Source organism: Carya illinoinensis, chromosome 9, assembly GCF_018687715.1.
Source record: "Carya illinoinensis cultivar Pawnee chromosome 9, C.illinoinensisPawnee_v1, whole genome shotgun sequence".
Lineage (NCBI taxonomy): Eukaryota > Viridiplantae > Streptophyta > Magnoliopsida > Fagales > Juglandaceae > Carya > Carya illinoinensis.
The window spans coordinates 28,576,752-28,596,693 of NC_056760.1; the positions used below are offsets into that span (position 1 = coordinate 28,576,752).

The window sequence follows — 19,942 nt, forward strand, 5'->3', positions numbered from 1 at the left end:
CTCAAGGGAACATAATTGTAGTTAGTGCACTCAAGTGTTTGGCTTAACTGGAAATAGTACATCAATGCAAGCATATACAAGTCTAGCCACACATAATCAAAGTAACATAGATGGAAGAAAACATAAAACTGAAATTAGGAGGAATATGTACTTCTCTTTCCACTTCCAAACTCTGTTTGTGAACTCATCCCTACTCAAGTCAACTCTTTTTATTCCTTCAGATGCTAGCATTCTTTCCACTACCAACTGAGAGAAAAATAAGGAAAAAAATTAGAACAAGAAAAGAAAGGAATATAATAGCTTCAGCAAGAAATTTCAGAATAAAAGGATTTTTTTTGTTTTTGATAAGAAATTAAAAAGTAAAAGAAAGTGATTAAGACAACAATACATAATATTTGAGGTAGATAAGGAATCTTATTGACGTTTAAATATATAATATATAAGATAGGGATAAAAGGAAAATAAATAGACATTCCACAGAAAAGTAAACTCTGTTGAAAGATGATATAGCTACAGAAGTTCCTAGTGCAGACACAAACCTGAGTGGCAATACCAGCATGATCAGTCCCAGGAAGCCAAAGTGTTGGTCTTCCTTTCATTCGATGGTATCTAACCATAATATCCTAGTAGAGCAAACCATGACATAAGAGAAAAATATCATTACTGGAAAGGTAACAAGGTGATATGCAACACCAACGCATAGTACATTCATGATATCTAACCAAATACAATCAGCTGATTACACTGATATCAAAAGGATAGAAGTGTTCTAAGAATTTATGGATCTTTTTGATAGTCAGTAGTATGGTGTTCATACATAACAACTGAAACTAACTAAGAAAATAATTGATTAACGAAACAAGAACAAGAGGCATCAGAAGCCTTAATGTTTAAACATCACTAGTGCATGATGCATAAAAAAAAAAGAGAGAGAAGAAAAGAAAACAATTTATTCTAAGATTGATCTCAATCCAAAATAATCATAAAATGATTTTCTCCATCCTTGGCCTTCCAGAAAGAGCGTGAACTATAAAATCAGCTGATCTTGACCCCTCAAAAGATAAAAAGGTGTGGCAGAAAAAGATACCATATTATGAGTAAAATGGACAGATTGGTCACCATACAAACACACCATTAAGAGGTTGGTCGATATCAATTAATAAAAGAAATTAAAGATCTCCATATATTTTCAAAGAAAATAAAAATAAGTAGATAGATAAAGAAAAGCTAAGAGAAGAAGCATATTTCAGAAACACGAAGAAAGTGACTCTTGACAGCCAAAGCTTAATTTGAACTTCAAAAATCTAAATCAGAGGTTTTTCTGGAGCACTTAAGTTGGTAATAAATAATAGGGCATAGCAGCACCTCCAGTAATGAATGAACCTTGAATAAGTTGTCATCTAGTGAACTCCTTTCATATTTCTTGCAGTTTTATCATTAAAATAGGTGAAAGCTACAATCATCACCAAACTCATCAAGATTCATACCCCAATCATTCTTAGTTTCTTCCCTAAGGTTTTGATTCAAAGAATCCTACTAGGTAAAAGCCTTGTCACATTCATTACCAGTAATTGATTGAATCATTGTAAGTTTAGATGTAGAATACCAAAGAGATGAAGAAAGATGCTTTACGAGTGTTGCTGACTTTTTATATTATCTTCCAGCAATAGTAATAGGTTAAATTATCCTTTGAATGGAAGGATTATTATAAAGCTACTTGATTTTATGATGTACTCATGTAAACAACTATTTGACTTTGTGAATGGACAGCAATTTGTAAATCCACAGTATGATTTTCTGTTTAATACACAGACCACCTTCTAGATTTTTCTGTAGTGCTTCTTATTTAAGACAAGGGGATCTGCTATAGACATTATTCATGGCTGTTATGAACGCTTGGAGTAGGATGGCGTCAACCACAATGGATAGAGGGATTCTATTTGGTTTCTCGGTGATGTTAAGGGGTATAGAGAACTTGTACTGTTGCTTTGTAGTTGATAAAGATCAATCTAGTAGCTGGAAGACTCCTCTGAATCTGCCACAGCCATAGGTGAGCAAAACCATTGTGTTTCAACATTATTCTTAATGAAAATTTCAGAAAACAGCAACCTATCAGCTCTTATTGCAGTTGTAATAAAAAATGTCCCCAATTTCAAAACCCTGGTCTGTTTCACCCTTTTCCTCTTGCGGCTGCCACTTGATTGGTCAGCAAATGCAGGGTTTATCCATAATATCAAATGCTACACCCTTGGGTCGTTACAAGTGAGACTTAAGCAGTGCCATCTATGATGAAATGGCCTAATGAAGATATGTCAAGGATCAAGGATTTAATGGGGGTGATTGTAACACCCCAAATTTAGTATAGGATGATGGTGAATGAGATCCTATTGCTTGGAAGGGAGAAGTTCTTGCCCTCTATAATGATTCCAAGAAGCTCCAAGAATAACCTTGACTAGTCCTTTTGAAAAATATGCCCAGAGCTTTCCTTGTGTTGGTGAACCATGGGGAGGATGGTGTTCGAATGAGGTAAGTGGGCCATATGGGGTGGGACTATGGAAACAAATAAGACAAGGATGGGACACATATACAATAACCATTCGCTTTGGGGTTATTACTTGTCAAAAAAAAAAATTCGTTTTGAGGTGGGTTATGGGTCAAAATCAAATTTTGGCATGATGTATGATGTGCGAATAGGACACTGAAAGAAGCTTATCCAGAATTCTATGGCATAGCAAGAATGAAAGAAGCTTCAATTGCGGACCTCTTAATCCTATCTCATGGTATTCCCCAATAGAACGTTACATTCTTCATAAATGCACAAGATTGGGAAGTTGACACTTTCTTGGAGTTCTATGACCTAGTGTACTCTACCTATATAATGAGGGGAGTTGAAGACAAGATCTTTCAGTGTCCTTCTAAGAAAGGGAAGTTCACAGTCCACTCCTACTATCAAGCCATGAGCACACACAATACAAATCCATTCCCATGGAAGAGTATTTGGAAGACAAAAGCACCCCTGAAGGCAAATTTTTTTATTTTTTTATGGACAGCTTCATTAGGGAAGATCCTCACAATAGACAACCTATGGAAACGTCACATCATAGTCATGGATTGGTGTTGTATGTGCAAAAAGAGTGGAGAGTCCGTAGATCATCTATTACTTCATTGTGAGATTGCTATGACCTTGTGGAATGACTTCTTTGCTCAAATGGGATTAGCTTGGGCGATGCCAAAAAGGGTAATCAATCTCCTAGCTTCTTGGCGAGGCATCCGGGGCAACCCTCAAATTGCAACAGTGTGGAAGATTGTCCCAATATGTCTATGGTGGTGTAGTTGGAGGGAGAGGAGCAAGAAGCTTTGAAGATCGAGAGCGGTCAATGGATGAGATTAGAAATTTATTTTTCACTACTTTACTTCATTGGTTGATTGGAATTGATTTTAATGGCATGTCTTTTCATGACTTCCTTGTATCACTAAATGAACCCGCATAGGCTACGCTCTTCTACATCCTGTATACTCGGGCTTTTGTCTATTTCATGATCAATAAAAATTTTGTTTATCAATCAAAAAAATAAATATTTTATAACTCTTGCTTTCTTTTTATTTTAATTTATGTATTTTTTGTTGATATACCATGATCTTTACAATTGTTTGCTTTACCAATCAGCCGCATGCTTGTGCTTTGCACCTGTAGATCACCTTACTTAAGTGAGCCTAGCACTTTCACCGACACTATATGTAAAACATGAAAAACTCATGTAATGAAATTAATGAAAGAAAGTATGATAATAAATTAATTCATGGTTTATCAATGTTTTTATTTAGCCAGATGATGAAGCTTGATTTATTGATATTTTTAGTTCAAAGTCTATTAGGTTAGGACTGTAGGCCTATAATGTGGATGTAATGTTTTTTCCTCTCTTCATTAAAAGAAAACAGATATGAAAGTATAGCCGCTATTGCTTTATGGATTGCATTATTAACTACTTCCATGGTGTAACGTCGAGGAACTGTGTGAAGCTTAGGTTTGTCTTTCTCATCCATGTTTTATCCTTTGAAATCCCCAAAACTTTTCCAGCAGTCTAAAAATTAAGACCCATACTTTCCGTAAAGCCCAAATCTTCAAAACCCTAAGCTACTCAATCCTTGCACGATCCATAAGCAGAATAACGTTTTACACATATCCTTTCTCAGGTACTGTTAACCAGTGTTTGGTCTACATCAAAAAATATACTACAACTTTGTATCTGCACACTACAATCAGAAAAGAAAAATGTTTAACAGAATCATTGTGCAGTCATGAAGCAGTGGCTTGATCTATATGTCACTCATGCCTCATAGTTCGATGTATAGGTAAGTTGCATAATCAAAGTTTGTATGAATTGAAATCAAATGGTATGTATTTAAATGGAGAGAAGTGTTAGGTCTACAAAGACAACTACATAAAGAAAGTTTACAAACTAACGTGGTGTGATGTGGTACATCAGATCTACCTTAAAAGAAAAATAACTTTACAACTTGATGTACAATATCAAGCCACTTTAGTTAGTATAGCAACTTTTTGCAGTTCTCTTTGTGGACCAAGCATTTCGATCAGATGGAATTTAAATTAAATGTTCAAGAACTTAAAAGCAATTCACAACCTCAAGAGTCACAAACATTGCATGTCCCATGTGCAGTGAACCAGTGACATTAGGAGGTGGCATTGAAATCACGAATGGATCACTTCCTTGATCAAAGTTTGGCCGAAAATACCCTTGAGACTCCCACCTAATATCCAGAAATTACAATCAACACATCATCATAATGATATTATGTAACTGAAAAAAAAAAAAAAAGTTAGAAACTAATTCGAGAACCAGTCCAAAGTACAGACCATTTTAGAAATGTGAAAATGCAGTCAATACCCCACTTGAGGACTCGTGTAAGCAGCAACATGATAACCAGCACCCAGCCATGGTATAATTAGGAAATAGGAAAAATTCAGCGCACACACACACACAGGTCAAGGTAGGATGAAGATGAGATCTTATAAGGTCTAAGACCTGTTTAAAAACATGAGTAAGCCGCTTGAAACTAGTTCAAATATTCTGAGACCAAGTCATGGTTTTACAAAGCCCACATTCTATAGACACAGAAAGTTATGCTTTTTTATTAAATGTAATTTTAAGTTACCCAAAAAAGGTGCCTATGCATTTGTAAGAGGTGGAAAAACACATAATGCTGGATTACACATGAACTGCAGCTCCATACAGCACTAAATCAACTGCCATGGTATACTAGCTAGCTTCTGAATATGCCTATATAGCCAGCTCATGAAATTAACATCACTTATTAGGAAACATATCAGGCTCCACAGATCCATGATAAAAGTAGTAAATAAACTTAGTTCTCTTCGAGCATGAAATAACAATCCATGCCTTTATAAAAAAAATAAGCATGGGTTATTACTCCTTCACAGTTCCTAAAATAACAAAATTGTGAATATCAAAAGAGGGTAAAACAACTACTTTTGACCAGTGTTGGAAAAAGCATGCATAAGAGCAAAGTGCCAAGGCCGATTGTTTACAAAAAGCAAAACACATTTACAAAGGCGCAAATTGGGTATACTTTTTTTCGTGGAGCTTAAGACCCCGTTCAGTTGCAAGATTCAGCTGAGATCAACTTAGTTCAATCTAATTTCAAGCTGAGTCTAACATCCAAATACCCAACTTTCAAATTACTAAATTCATCTCCACTCAAAACCTCCTTACACGTGGGACCCACAACATTTTCCAACTCAACACATCTTTATACATGGGACCCAAAACCTTTTTCAATTTTTCATCAATAGTACTAAGCTCATCTTAACATCCAAACATATCTAAACTCATTTTAGATTAGCCACACATAACTCACTCCACCTCCTCAACTCACTACTATTTATAAAGAACTCAGCCCAGCTCAGCTCAACATCCAAACGCAGCCTAAAGCACAAAAAAGTTCTTTGTAGTTTTTGAAAAAAAAAAATTATATATATGCATATAAAAGATATCGTTTAACCATTACTATTTGTTTGGACCATTACTTTAGATGAATGAGGATTACGAATCTTTTTATGACAATGCTGACAATACATTGCATAATAATGAGGATGATAATTTACTATGGGAAGTTAGCATAAAAGTAAACATCAATAATTCTTGCGTCTTGTCAGTCATTGGATTTAAGTTTAAGGTATGTTTTGAGTCAACCTCGTACTTTATTTTGATTATGGCTAAATATCATGATTGTGTGTATTTCGTAAAGCACAACAAAATTATATAAAATGAGACATTTAAATTAGATGTGATTAATTGATCACTTGAATGTATGTTGCATAACTCTCTTAACTTCTTATTGTTTTACTAATATTTCATTATACATTTTTTTTTATTGGCACCGAGTGTCCAGGAACAGCGTCCTGACTAATCCTGGGAGTGCACAGGCCCTTGGTAAGGAGTTTTTCGCAAGTGCACCTCGAGTGATTCAAGGGGAAAATCCCTCAATCTGATGGCCCCTAGAAATTGTTTACACTCAAGGGGATTTGAACCTTAGACCTAGGGGGAGCATACCTCCAAGCCCAAGGCCTTTACCACTTGAACCAACCCCTAGGGGTAAAGGATTTCATTACACATTAGCATTGAGAAAAATCGTTTCAATTAAACTAGGCACAAGCTCATGCCTTTTGCCTAGGCTCTAAGAAGCGTTTGCACTTAAGTACATCCGGTGATTTAAGTTTGATGTACAAAATTTGTTAAGAGTTCAATTAAAGTTAAACATTATATTAGGATTCTAAATTTTGGAAATTATCTTATTTTGTAAGAGATGAATTTGGGGATATGAAGGATGGAAAGACTAGAGACATGGGGAGTTAAGAAGTGAAAATAGTAAAACTTTACCTCTACATAACAATAATAGTACAAAGCTCGATTTTTAGAGGGCAATCCATTGAATATTTGACATTCCAAAAAAATGATACTAGGATTGAAAGATTAAAATTAAATATATCAACTATTCAATGAAATTATCCAAAGGTACTAGAGCTATATACCCCATTCAATAATGCTTATAACATTTTGGGCTAAATGACACTTCCATCACCAAAAGAATGAGGTTACAATGAGGTAGTGCATTCATATCCCATTCGATGCGTGTATAGGAGCCAAAAAATTAGACCCAAGGCCATGTCTCATTCCCATGGAAGAGGATTTGGAGATACCGGGTGTCTACTAAGGTAGCTTTCTTCATATGGACTGCCGCTCTTGGAAAAATCTTGACTACGGACAATCTGAGGAAGAGGGAAATCATCGTGATGGATTGGTGCTATTTGTGCAAAAAACATGGAGAATCTGTAGATCACTTACTCTTGCATTGTAAAGTCACAAGGGGGCTATGGAATGAGATTTTTAGAAGAATGGATATTGCTTGAGTAATGCCTCTGAGGATGGTGGATTTATTGGCTTGTTGGAAGGAGCTTCAAGGCTGTCCCTAAGTGGCAGCAATGTGGAAGATGAGCCCATTGTGTATCAAGTGGTGCTCATGGTCGGAGAGGAACGAGAGATGCTTTGAAGATAGGGAGTGCACAATGGCGGAGCTTCAAAATTTTTTTATGCACGCTTTAATGCTTTGGTTTTCAGCCATTGTACTTGATGGAAACAATGTCCATGACTTTCTTTCCTTAATCTAGAATTTAATTAGGTGTTCTTTTATATACTTCATGTGTACACAGGCTATGCCTATTTCATTCGTATGAATAAAATCTACTTATTACTTATCAAAAAGAAAGGAGCCAAAAAATTAGAATTAAATTTAAAATTACAAAATAGAGTTTGAGGGTTTTAACTAGTAGCATAATAAGAATGAATAAGAGTCCTCAAATATCAAGGTTCCTAGTGTCCCTGTATCTTGATAGAACATCATCCCCAAACATGAAACCAATTCCATGGAACCATGGTCGGTAGAATACACTTCATTTCCAGTGATCATCTAATACTCATCAATATTTCCTTTAGAAAAATAAAGGTCTGGCACATTTCAAGTTGCACAAACTATTTATGACTTATGGACAAATGCAAGGTGCACACGTTATGTTTCAGTGGTAAGATTTAATTTCACCCGACGGAATAAATATTCATCAACTAGAGTCAAGAAACAGATATTAAAACAGAAACTATGAGAGCAGAAATCAAGGGAATCATCAAAATCAATTACTCTCAACGCATACAGAATAAAAGAATAATCAAGAGTTCAAGCACATATCTAAGCAAGGGCCGTAATGTATTTTAAACTCATATATAAGATAAAGGTCCCTACTGAAAAATAAACTACCAATTATATATCCGTTCCTCTGAAGTAAAATCAAATGACTTTGCCATCTCTGGAGAAGTAAACACGCCATTCTCCGTTGCAGCAGCTGAAATGTCATAAAACAATTACTACTATAAATTAGGCTCCAAGTTCGATAAAAACTTTCAAAACAGTGTTTAAAAAAAATTGAAAACTTTGGCAGCAAACAACGAAAGATTTCAAACTCGATTTATATCTCTTCCAGTTAAATCTTATCAGGAAATAGCCCTCCATGCATTTGGCCTGGCACCTGGAAGTGGGACTGTAATGGCGCCCTTTCATAATGTGGCCACTCAACCAACAAATATAAAATTCAAGTTTTCATTTCCCCTACTTCCTTTGCCATCTCATCTATTTGACCAAATTTACTTTAATGTTCAAATACTATAGTACCGAGTTCAACTATCATACTACCGAGTTCAACTCAAACAAAAGTTTGAAATTCTTGCACTAAATTAAATTTTTTTTTTTTTTTCATTTCCGCCTCGCTTAAATATTTTCCTTACGTTTTACATCATTTTATTGATCTTCCTTCCTGTTCCTCAATTTCCTCGTGCAATCCTTCACTTTCTCGAAAACCAAACAAAAAAAGGAGCATTGCTAATACAAGTGCGTACCTGCTGCAAGAGGCCTAATTCTGAAAGGACTGAAATGCCAGCGAGGGAAAAGTTTAACGCCGCGGCGAGGCTTGGAGACAAGAAGGGGATTGAGTCTGTAAGAAGCAGAAGAGCAGTATGGAGAGAAGAGAGACGAACTGGAGGAAACTAACGTATGAAGCATCATGCTGAATAAGAAGAAGTAGAAGAAATGAATGGAAGAAAGAAAAACCAGAAAGAAGGGGGAGTACAATGAGTATTATGGCCCGGCGGTTTTCGGTTTTCAGTGGTAGAGAATTTGCAGACGAAGCAGATGATATTCCACGAGTATTCTATAGTCTATACACTCTCTGAAACGAGTCCGGCTTTTCTTTTTTTTTATATATATTTTAAAGTGAATTGATTGATATTATTTTTTGAGTTTAATAAGGCTATGTTTGTATATAAAGATAATTTATCTCATCTTAAGATTGTTCATCCGAGTTTAGATTGAATATTTGGGTATACCCGGCCAGAACTCAGATTGCAAATCAGGACTAGGTTATAGCCTTGGTATACACAGGTTATGACACAAGACGGAACTAAGATGTATCCGAATTTTTACAATCAAGAAATTCGGATTCCGGGTTGTACCCAGTATTTTTTTTTTTATCCTAAACGAAGTCTTTATTATTAAAAAAATTTTAAGAAAAGGGTAATATGCTTAAAAGCTTTTTTTTTAAATCTAGAAGCCTATATTCTATTTTAATTTAAAAACATATTTTTTATAGATAAAAAACTATTTATCTTTTCAACTAAATGCATATAAAAAAAAAAAGAAATTTAATATTTATCATATAAAATACATGCAACACATAATGCAACTCACTACTATATATTACATTATTTGATATTTTATACATTACATTACAAAATACAAAATTACAAGCCATTGTCATGATTGGTGATCATCACTTTAGGAAGAGCTTATGGACTACTTTGTGCTAGATCTCCTTCACTTGCTCCCCTTACACGTCGAGCTTCTATCACATGTCACGGCATCCCCTTGCACATTAATATATATAAAGCAAAAGACATGAAAATCAGTTAAATAAATACTACTTGTAACCCCCACAACATCCCACAAATTCCATAATATTATTGTGCATGCAATAAATTAGGGATGATGTATAATTAATCCTTCTAGAATGTAGCTAGCAATCAACTAGTTAATGACTCGTAGAGGGATAGAACCAAACAAGTAATTAAAAAAAAAAAACACATTATATCAACTCATATAACAGATAACAAATATATAAAACCCAATATATAAGTGAAACCCAAATTATATTTTTTCTAATTTTTTATAAGAACAAGAAGCCTACTTGAGAAAATATGAACCCCAAGTTCACATGCTGTGTGCTCAACATTATACATACTTCCTTCGTCTTCAACGCCAAACTACCAAACATATTCCAATTTGCCATCTCCCCAATGGACTTCGCAAGAATAAGTCCCAAACAACCAAAACATTATGGTTTTCTCAAACAATTTGTTCAGTTTCTAGTTAAAAGTTTTCTTACAACTCCTCCTCAAATGTGCACAAACTCCTAATCATTTGTTTCTTTAAATTTTCTGGTTTCTCTGTGTGTTCTCTTTTAAAAAACATGACCCTCATTGCTTCCCTTCTAAATTAGAACCCATCATTTCTTAATTTCCCTTTTCTGTTAACAGGTGATTAAGCTAGTTTTAGTGTTTATGGTAATGGCCTTTCTGGGCCAAAGAGGAGTAGAGAGCAAAAGAGCCAAGACTCAGAATTCCATGTTTGAGTATATAGCAATATTTCGAAATGTAGTTAAAATAACTACTGATAAACCAACAAAAACATTTTGAGTTATTCAAAACAAAACAAAAGCAGACAGATTTTTCATAGTTAATTAAAAAGGGAATGGTTGATATATAGATATTAGAAGTGTATAGTTTTTTGGGTTCATGCACATATATGATAAATAACTTGTTTGGATATCGTTCCATCAATATTACCTAGGAAGTCGAAGCAATGTGAGGTAATTCCTATAAAAAATAAACTTCATACTGTTAGCAAGGTGCAGATAAATCTGACAAAGCAAGAAAAACCTCATTTGACAAGTTCCAAGCACAAAAAGAGACTCAATTCACCAGATCGACCCAGTTCACTAGATCTACACAAAACAAAATAAAACTAGCACATCGAAGTTGAAGGTTACGTCACAGAGCAATCCAAATAAACTAGCAAGAAAAATCTCATTCGACAGTTTCCAAATCAAAACAAAACATAGAATAAAACAAGAAAACCCATAAAAAAATTTCACACCATTACAAAGAGAATAAACGTACTCATAAAAACATTACAAATCTAACTCAAAAAAATACTCCTCAAACGTTCAAACAAACTCAAAATCAACAAAGAGAGAATAAAACAAACAAAGAGAACAAGACATACCTGTGGATGAAAATGACGACACGAGGATGAAAATGACGCTTTGATCGGCAGAGGAGCTGAGGGTTTCGACGTTTGAGAGAGAGGAGAGAGAGAGAGACAGAGAGATAGAGAGACAGAGACAGAGAGAGCAAGACGACAACGAAGACAAAGCCACAAAATAGAGACGCGGCACAAACATGAACAAAACAAACAGAGACCACAAAACAAGACGACGGCATAAGGAGGAAGGGGCAAGAGGATGAAGACAACGCTTTGATCGGTAGAGGAAGCTAGGTTTCGGAGAGAGAGAGAGAGAGAGAGAGAGAGAGAGAGAGAGAGAGAGAGAGAGAGAGAGAGAGAGATGAAACTAGGGGCGGCAGCGGAAGCCAAGGATATTGAAAACCCTAAAATTTAAGTTAGAAACAGGGTAGTTTCTAAATAAATTCGGGTACCTAGTTTTAAAACCGATACTCAGGTTAGACAACCCGTACCCAGACTGAATAGGTCCGGATTTTACAATACAGGTTCCGGCCAAGATTCAATCCTAGGCGAAATCTGGAATCGAAATTCGATTATCTGGATTTCGGACCGGGCCTATTTTTATCCGACCCGGTTGAACAGTCCTATCTCATCTTATCATTATAATTTCTTCAAATTTCTATATAAAATATAATAAATAACTTAATTTTTTATATTACAAAACAATAACAATATTAAAAAATAATATTTTATTCAATTTTCAACTTTCATCTAAAACTATTACATCTCATCTCACTATCCAAATCTCACCTTAATCATCAAAAAGCAATTATAAAAATGACATTTATCCAATCATATCATCATTTATCCTTGTTCCATTTGTTCCATCGTTTAAATTTGGAAAATGCTACTCTTCCTGATGGGTTTTTAATATTTTTTTGATTTAATGATTAAGGAATTGCTTTTAAATAATATTATGAATTTTTTAAAAAAAAATATTTAAAAGTGTTAAAAAATACATGTAAAAAAAATTTACATGAAATGATCTAATGGAAACCCCAACACCTTAAAAATTTTTACTTTCCTAATCGTATGTTCACTATGTCAACTTTACTCTGCTTTAAATGTGGCCATATAAGCCCTGTTTTGGGCCGTAAAATGAACAGATTACTCGATAGGCAGCTCAAATTCAACTCGATTAAACTCGAGATCGATTCAAATCGTATATTAAATGAGCCGTTCGTAAATACAGAATTAACCTCGATTATTAAAACGATACAAACTCATATAAAGCTCGACTAACTCGAATAATGTTCGTGAATAAACTCATATGAAACTCAATTCGTATGTATTTATAAATATATAATACAATATATATAATTTATAATATACATAATTATGTATGTAGACTTATGTTCCACTACATATACTATATATAAATTTATAAATTATAATATTATATTCTAGTCTTATAGAACTATAAGTTATGATGAAAACATGAGTCCAAATTCCAACAAATATGTAACATTATATATTTACAAATTACACCATATAGATGATATAGACTATAGTCCATATTATATATATATATATATATATATATATTCATATTAGTATATGAATGTAAATTTGTTCTAACACCACCATCTTTCTAACTCTTTCTTAGCAAATTTTTTTTCTTTATCCATTTGTTTTTTTAATCTTAAATCATTACAATGTCAATATATCATAGCCAATGGCTTTGATACCATATACGTATCCCAGATAATATATAATAGATATTATGTATTTATTTATTATAATAAGAGGCGGTATAACCAGCCTGATAAAATAAAGAAGAAAAATAGATAATAAAAAGCGATAAGACCTGCCCTTTCCATAAATAAAAGATAGAATAAGATAAAATAGATTTTATTGAAAATATAATATTTACAAAGAGATTAATTTTCAAAGAAGTTGAGAGCAGTTGACATGAAAATTGGCTTAGTTTAGAAGATATGATATTTTGAGAATAGAAAGAGCAAGAGAAAGAAAGGCTTCAGATCAGGAATTCTAAATGCCTTACCTTACTTACAAACTATCTATTTATAGACACTAAGACAGTAATTGTCAATAATATGTCCCCGACATCTTATCTTCTTCTGGCAACTAATAATGGTTGAGTTTCAAATATAGACAAAGTCTTTTAGACTTTTGCTAGGCTAAAGATTCTTGCTAGATTTCATCTTACAGAAGCTAAAATGGACAAAGTCCTTTGAAATTTAGTGAACAATAAATTTAGACAAAGTTCAATTTTATCCTAACAACTTTGTCTGTCTTGACCTCTGATCAATATCCTGACAATGGACGTGATCTTTGAATCTGGACGTGATTTTTAAATCTTGACAATAATCTAACAATAGATAATAATCTTGACAATGAACAATGTTGCTTGTCTTGTTTTCCAAAGAGATAATGTTGCTGATGATTGAAAAGATAATGGTCTTGATAATTTTAACTTGTCATGTTAAATAATAGGAAAAGCAATATTCTGCTGAAATCACATGACTTGAGAATCCTAATTTGAGAGTTTCAGATAAAATGGATCTTAAGAATCCATCCAATGTGGTGGATAATTTTGAGAAGGAGATCCATGTTGGGAAGAAGAGGCCTGTTAATAATTTTTAGAATGAGAGGCCTATTAGGAAGGAGAGGTCAGATTAATTGGTGATGGTATTGCTGCTTGCAATAATTGAGATAATTTGGCCTGTTGTTGAGAATTTTCTTTATCGTCACTATTTGAGACCTGTGACATTGTTTCAGTCAGTTTTTTCAAATTTTTTTTGCTAGTAATTGATGTTAATTGAGCCTGAAATCCACCTCCCTGGACTAGAATTTCAGGGGCCTTGGTAATCTTTAAAAATATTTTTATAACATGATCATAATTGTACTTTTTTCACTATTTAACAGAAACTTGACGGGCTAAGAATATAATGTGTTTAAGAGAAGGATGATGTTTAATGACATATTTCCACTTCATAATCCAGTTTAATTTTCTTTTAAGGAAGGAAAGAAAAAATGGTGGACAATGTGATAGGAAATGTGGATAATCATTTTGTAGTCTAAAAATTTGGAGACTTTCTTGAAGAGGAATGGAATAAAGAGAGATTATAGTTCAAACTAATCCCAACTTAGCAGGAACCATCTTGGGAGAGTTTTAATTTCTCATAATTTGTCAAAATGAAGAAATCAGGAATGACGCAAATTTTTGTTCTATCTTAAAAGGAAAAGTATAGTTGCAAGCATAATTGTGTGTTAATTTGTGCACCAATGTAATGTGATTGATCAAAAAGTAGATTTTATTGAAAACAGTGTTAATTTAAATGTTAAGTATGAATAAATCAGTATTGGTACACAGATTAGTGCACAACTGTGCTTTTATGTAGCAAAACTCATCTTAAAAATATTTTTTTCCATGCCTGTTGGTAATCATAATAATCAAAATATGGTAAATCATATGGTTAAGAAAATCTTCTTGTCAAATAAGAGTTTTTTTTCCCACTATTCTAAGGTAATGACTTGTTTAATAGTAATTTTATGAAAAGCAATAATCAAAGATGCATGTAGAGAATGTTGAGATTGAAGAGAGTAAGGGATTTCGGAAATAATAATAAAATCTGTATCTACTAAAATAAATTCATAAAAATTTTGAATTTTTGTAATGTTTTGTCGAACATAATGCAAGTATATTAATAGAAAGGCATCAAGTAACTTTTGATGATCGGTAAGGTGTTGTAATTCATATTCAATGAGAAAGACTGAGTGCCAATGAGTTTTGAGGATAATAAGAGTTGTAGAAGGCCGAGATAATAGTGGAGGATTGATAATTTGGAAAGAAGTAGAAACAACTTTTGAATATGTTGTTAATTTTAAAGAAGATAATGGTGAGAATGGATTATAAGATGACCTGATATTTTGTGGTAATGTTTCCAATACTGTGTAAGGTTTTGAAGTAGTAGAAGAATAAGGTGAAGAATAAGAAGGAGATGGTGGCCTGGCACAAAAAGATGTAGACTTTATTCTGGACTTTGAGGATGACATAATTTTCCTTATAAGAATTCTCGAGACAGAAAATTATGAAAAGAATTAGATTCTTCTTTAATATGTTCAATATCAAAATAAAAAATACTTAAAATAACTTATCATCTAGCAAATATTTGTTTAGTAGCCAGATTTTTCACATCTTTAATCAAAACTTCCTTGGCTGATTTACAATTTATTCTAAGTAAAAACTTTTAATTCAACAAATCGTCTTGAAATTTGGAAATACATAATATAATGGCTAAAATCTCTTTTTAATAGTACTATAATTCTTTTGAGCAGGATTCCAACATTCTGAATGAAATCTAATAATTTGTTCAAAATTATTTGATAATTTTTGTTTCATAATTTCTCTATAACCAAGATCAGAGGTATCTATTTCAACAATTTTAAAAGTATGAGGAGATGGAAGTTCTAATCATGGTAATTTTTTAACATAAGTTTTTATCTGTTTTATAATATTTATATGCTTCTCTGACCATGGTGGTGAATTCTTTTTTAATCTTTTAAATAATGGCTTGCATAATGGTCTAAGAGATTGATAAAAATCTGCAACATAATTAAGGCTTCCTAAAAGTTTTTGTAATTATTGCTTATATTTTATTTCAACAGGAAATTTATTAGCAAATTCTATTGTTATACTAATTGGTATAATAGTTCATTAGTAGATATCATGTCCAATAAATCTAATTTTATTCTAGAATAATTTTATTTTCGTTGCTGAGACAACTAATCTGCTTTATTTAATAATTTGAAAAAAAGTATTTAAATGTTTCCAATGTTGTTCAATAGATGAAAAAAAGATTAATATATCATTTATATAAACTATTGAAAAGTGAGTAAAAAGAATAAATATTTCATTCATAATATTTTGAAATTTACTAGGGGTATTTTTTAATGCAAATGTCATAACATTTCATTCATACTGTTCATATGGGACTGTAAATACAGTTTTGTATTTATTTTTTTCAACAATTTGGATTTGTCAAAATCCACTTTTCATATCAAATTTTGAAAATATAGTAACATCATAGAGTCTAGATAATAAATCTTTTTTATTAGGAATATGGTACCTTATTCATTGTAATATTTTATTTAATGGCTTATAATTTATGACTAATTTAGGAACACCTATTTCTAGTTCTTCTTATTTCTTAACATAGAAAGTAGCACAACTCTTTGGTAATTTATTTTTCTAATTAATCCTTTTAATAATAAATCATTAATTATTTTTTATAAAATTCAAATAATTCATTATGCATTTGAATTGGCCTAGCTTTAGCAGGATTATTCTTTTTAGAGAAATTTCTTTCATGGATAATTCAACTATGTGTTGTTTTCTATTTCAAAAAGCATTAGGTAAATTAGAGCATACTTCCTTTTCAATTATAATTTTAAAATTATTAATTTTTTGAATTAATAATAGATCTTTTAATTGTTCTTCAATTTTTTTGTATTTGAATTCTTGTTTTAGAAAATTTATCTGTTTTTCTTTTCTTGTAATCTTATTATTAGTTAAAAGATTAATTTCTTTAACCAGTGAAACTTCTTTTAAAGCATTAATTTCTTTTGAAACTGGAGGAAATAGAAATTTAAATTGAACTTATGTACCTAATATTTTTGTAGAAATTCCTTCCTCTGCTACAGAGAAACGATAGTGTAAGGCAAGTAAATGATTTCCTAATATTACTATGATGTTGATATTTTTAACTAAAATAAATGTTGGTTTAAAGTAAATTATATTATTGCAAATGTGTGCATTTGATAATTTATAATTTATATTTAATTTTGCTCCATTAGAATTACAAAACTAACAGCTTTCTGTTTAGTACTTAAAACATAAACTAAACATATAAAAAAAAAAAAAAAACACAGATCCTATGTATCTTTTCTAATGAGACATCCACTTTGAAAGAAACCTTAACTTAGCATTAAAGAAAAATATTTTCTAATGATATAGCTAAGGTACACATATTTTTGTTTTTTCAATTAATTTCTCGACGTTAATGTTTCTAAGAATTGTGGCATTGGAAAATTACTACTTAGTTTGGAAACTTGATTTCGGTGTGGTCATTTCCTTATTGTAGTTCAAGTAATTGGAAATCTCTAGTTTTATTATTTATTTATTTATTTTTAAATAATTAAGATGTCCTAGTTTTCAACCATCTAACCATTAAGATGGTTGAAAAATAGGACATCTAATGTAATCTTAACATTATCATCTTAATCCAAAATGAAAATTGCCAAAATTGGATAGTTTATGGTGTTAGTTGTCAATTTTGGTAGTTTAGGTTGCATATTTCAAAAGTGGTGGTAGTACGGGAATACAACTTCTAATTCCCCCATTTCTTAAAGTATGTGATATTGGAAATTAGTGCTTTGGCCCCGCATTGTTCACTTGAAGCTTTTGCTAGTGCTCAATTCATTAAGTTCATTGTGTTCATACTTCATATTTGCACTAATCTCATTGATGCTTTGTATTGTTACAGAATAAAGCAGTATATTTGGATGCTTTCGTTACTCTTGTTCTAGTTAATGCCAGCAAGTTCTTGCTGGAAATCAAATTGATTAAATCTATTACTAAAAGGTTTATGAGGCACCAGACTACACTAAACCCAAGCAGAGCCCTTGAGGGTGCCCATGGGGTACATGTGATGCCTCATTTACCATTTGCATTGGAAGAGAATAATAAAGATGAGGACTTTCCTAAAGCAATTAGTAGAAGCTCAGCTATTGAAGCAAATAAGCAGCTACTAATGAAGTGAGTGAAAAATTCATGTTTGTTAAGTATTCAGATATGGTAAAATAAATTGTATAATTTTGCAAATATAAGAAAAATAGTGAGGAACTTTTCTGTAATTCTTGGAAATTGATTTATCCAATGGTGAAGTCTGATTGCTACCTAGGTACATAGCAGATCAAAGGATGCTAAATTGATCGTGAAGCACCAGATAGTCATGTTAACTTTTTGTTTACAAATTCTTCAGATGGATATAGCAACACAGACCATCCTGTTTGAGAAGAATGATTAAAGCCCAAACAATTGGAATTCTTAATTCTTTTACTATAACTTCTTCTTTTTACTAGTTTTTTTTTTTTTTTATAGAGTTATTATATTCTTCTTTTCACTAGTTTTTTTTTTTTATAGAGATATTACTATAACTTCTTCCATTAAATTATAAATACACGCCTGCAGAAATTAAGGGTGTTTAACACTTTACAGAGTACAAAAAAAAAAAAGAAATTGTCATATCACTTTTGGGGATTTTTCCAACTTTGTTGATTGAAGTTGTTAGTCTGTGTTTATTTACACTTATATAGAGCATGTTGAGTATTTGAGATGGTTGCTAACGAGTATGTGTTTTTTTTTTTTTTTTTTATTTGTGACATTTCCACAAACACGTAGCATTCAGAGTCCAAAATCACAAACTTTGACATGATGTACATAAGAACCCTCTTTTCCTCAATACATTCGTTGATTTCATTCACACAATTAATTATTCTACACAATCCAATTTCCAATTTGAATAAGGAATAATATAAAAAATTTGGAGTAAATTCCTAAATTTAAAACACTAAAATTTAAAATTACCTGATAATAAAAAACTAGAGGGAAGAAGGCACTGCGGTGACAGCGACGTGAAGCAATCTACGGCGTAATCCTGCTTGGTCGTGGGTTGTGGCGTCGTGCGTCGTGAGAGGGCACGGTGAGTCTGTGAGAGAGGCTGAGAGCTAAGGAGAGAGAGACTGAGAGTAACCGAGAAAGGAAGAAAAAGGCCGAAGGGGACAGATGGCATTTGGTCTCACGTATATTCAAAACGACGGCGTTCCCATTTAAATGGAATGACACTGTTCCAGTAATCTATTTAAAAAAAAATCATAATTCGGAGTCAGAATTCGAAAGAAGTGGGGCTTTGATTCTGACTCCGACTTCCGTTACGAAGTCAGAATTTCTCCGATTTTGATTCCAATTCTCGAACACTCCGATTCCGTCGGAGTCGGAATCAGAGTGGTAATCGGTCGGAATTTTGCACACCCATATATTAAGCAATATAAAGTTTTTATAAATATATATATATCTATATAAATTTAGAAAATGTTATAAACTTATATATGTATTATTGTAGAAAGTATAAATATATAGTTTTATAGTAAATAACATATTTTACAATTCTAATTCTTAGTCGTTGGATCCCTATAATTAAATTTGAGATGTTAAATCATAAAGTTCATCCTTAATTCTTAGGCGTTGGATTTGTATATTTAAACATCTAGAGTACTGCTAGAGACAGGCACATAATTATGCCTAATTGTGCCTGTCTGCGAACTCCTTTGACGTGGCAAAATGCCACGTCATGAATTATAAAAAAAAAAAAAAAAAAAAAAAAAAGAAGACTAAATGCAAAATTCAGCGGGAAGAAAGCAAGTTCAAGTTGGAAGGGGGGAAATCGCAGATCTCATCCTCTCTCAGAGTCCAGAC

The 19,942-nt window shown here is 32.4% G+C and overlaps 1 protein-coding gene across 3 annotated transcripts in view; it reads right to left on the bottom strand.

Moving 5' to 3' along the window:
- The window catches only part of LOC122277452 (valine--tRNA ligase, chloroplastic/mitochondrial 2), an 84,506-nt gene extending 75,182 nt beyond the window's left edge, over positions 1 to 9,324 (bottom strand). For 2 of the 3 annotated variants that reach the window (XM_043087427.1, XM_043087429.1), the window contains exons 1-5: positions 8,985 to 9,324; positions 8,350 to 8,434; positions 4,644 to 4,770; positions 540 to 623; positions 152 to 246 (exon numbers count right to left, since the gene is read on the bottom strand). In XM_043087427.1, the coding sequence (XP_042943361.1) occupies positions 152 to 246; positions 540 to 623; positions 4,644 to 4,770; positions 8,350 to 8,434; positions 8,985 to 9,150 (557 nt within the window). In that variant the 5' untranslated portion in view covers positions 9,151 to 9,324. The remainder of the gene's footprint in view (positions 1 to 151; positions 247 to 539; positions 624 to 4,643; positions 4,771 to 8,349; positions 8,435 to 8,984) is intronic. The other variant, XM_043087426.1, reaches the window with a different exon arrangement.
- Positions 9,325 to 19,942: the final 10,618 nt, after the last annotated feature.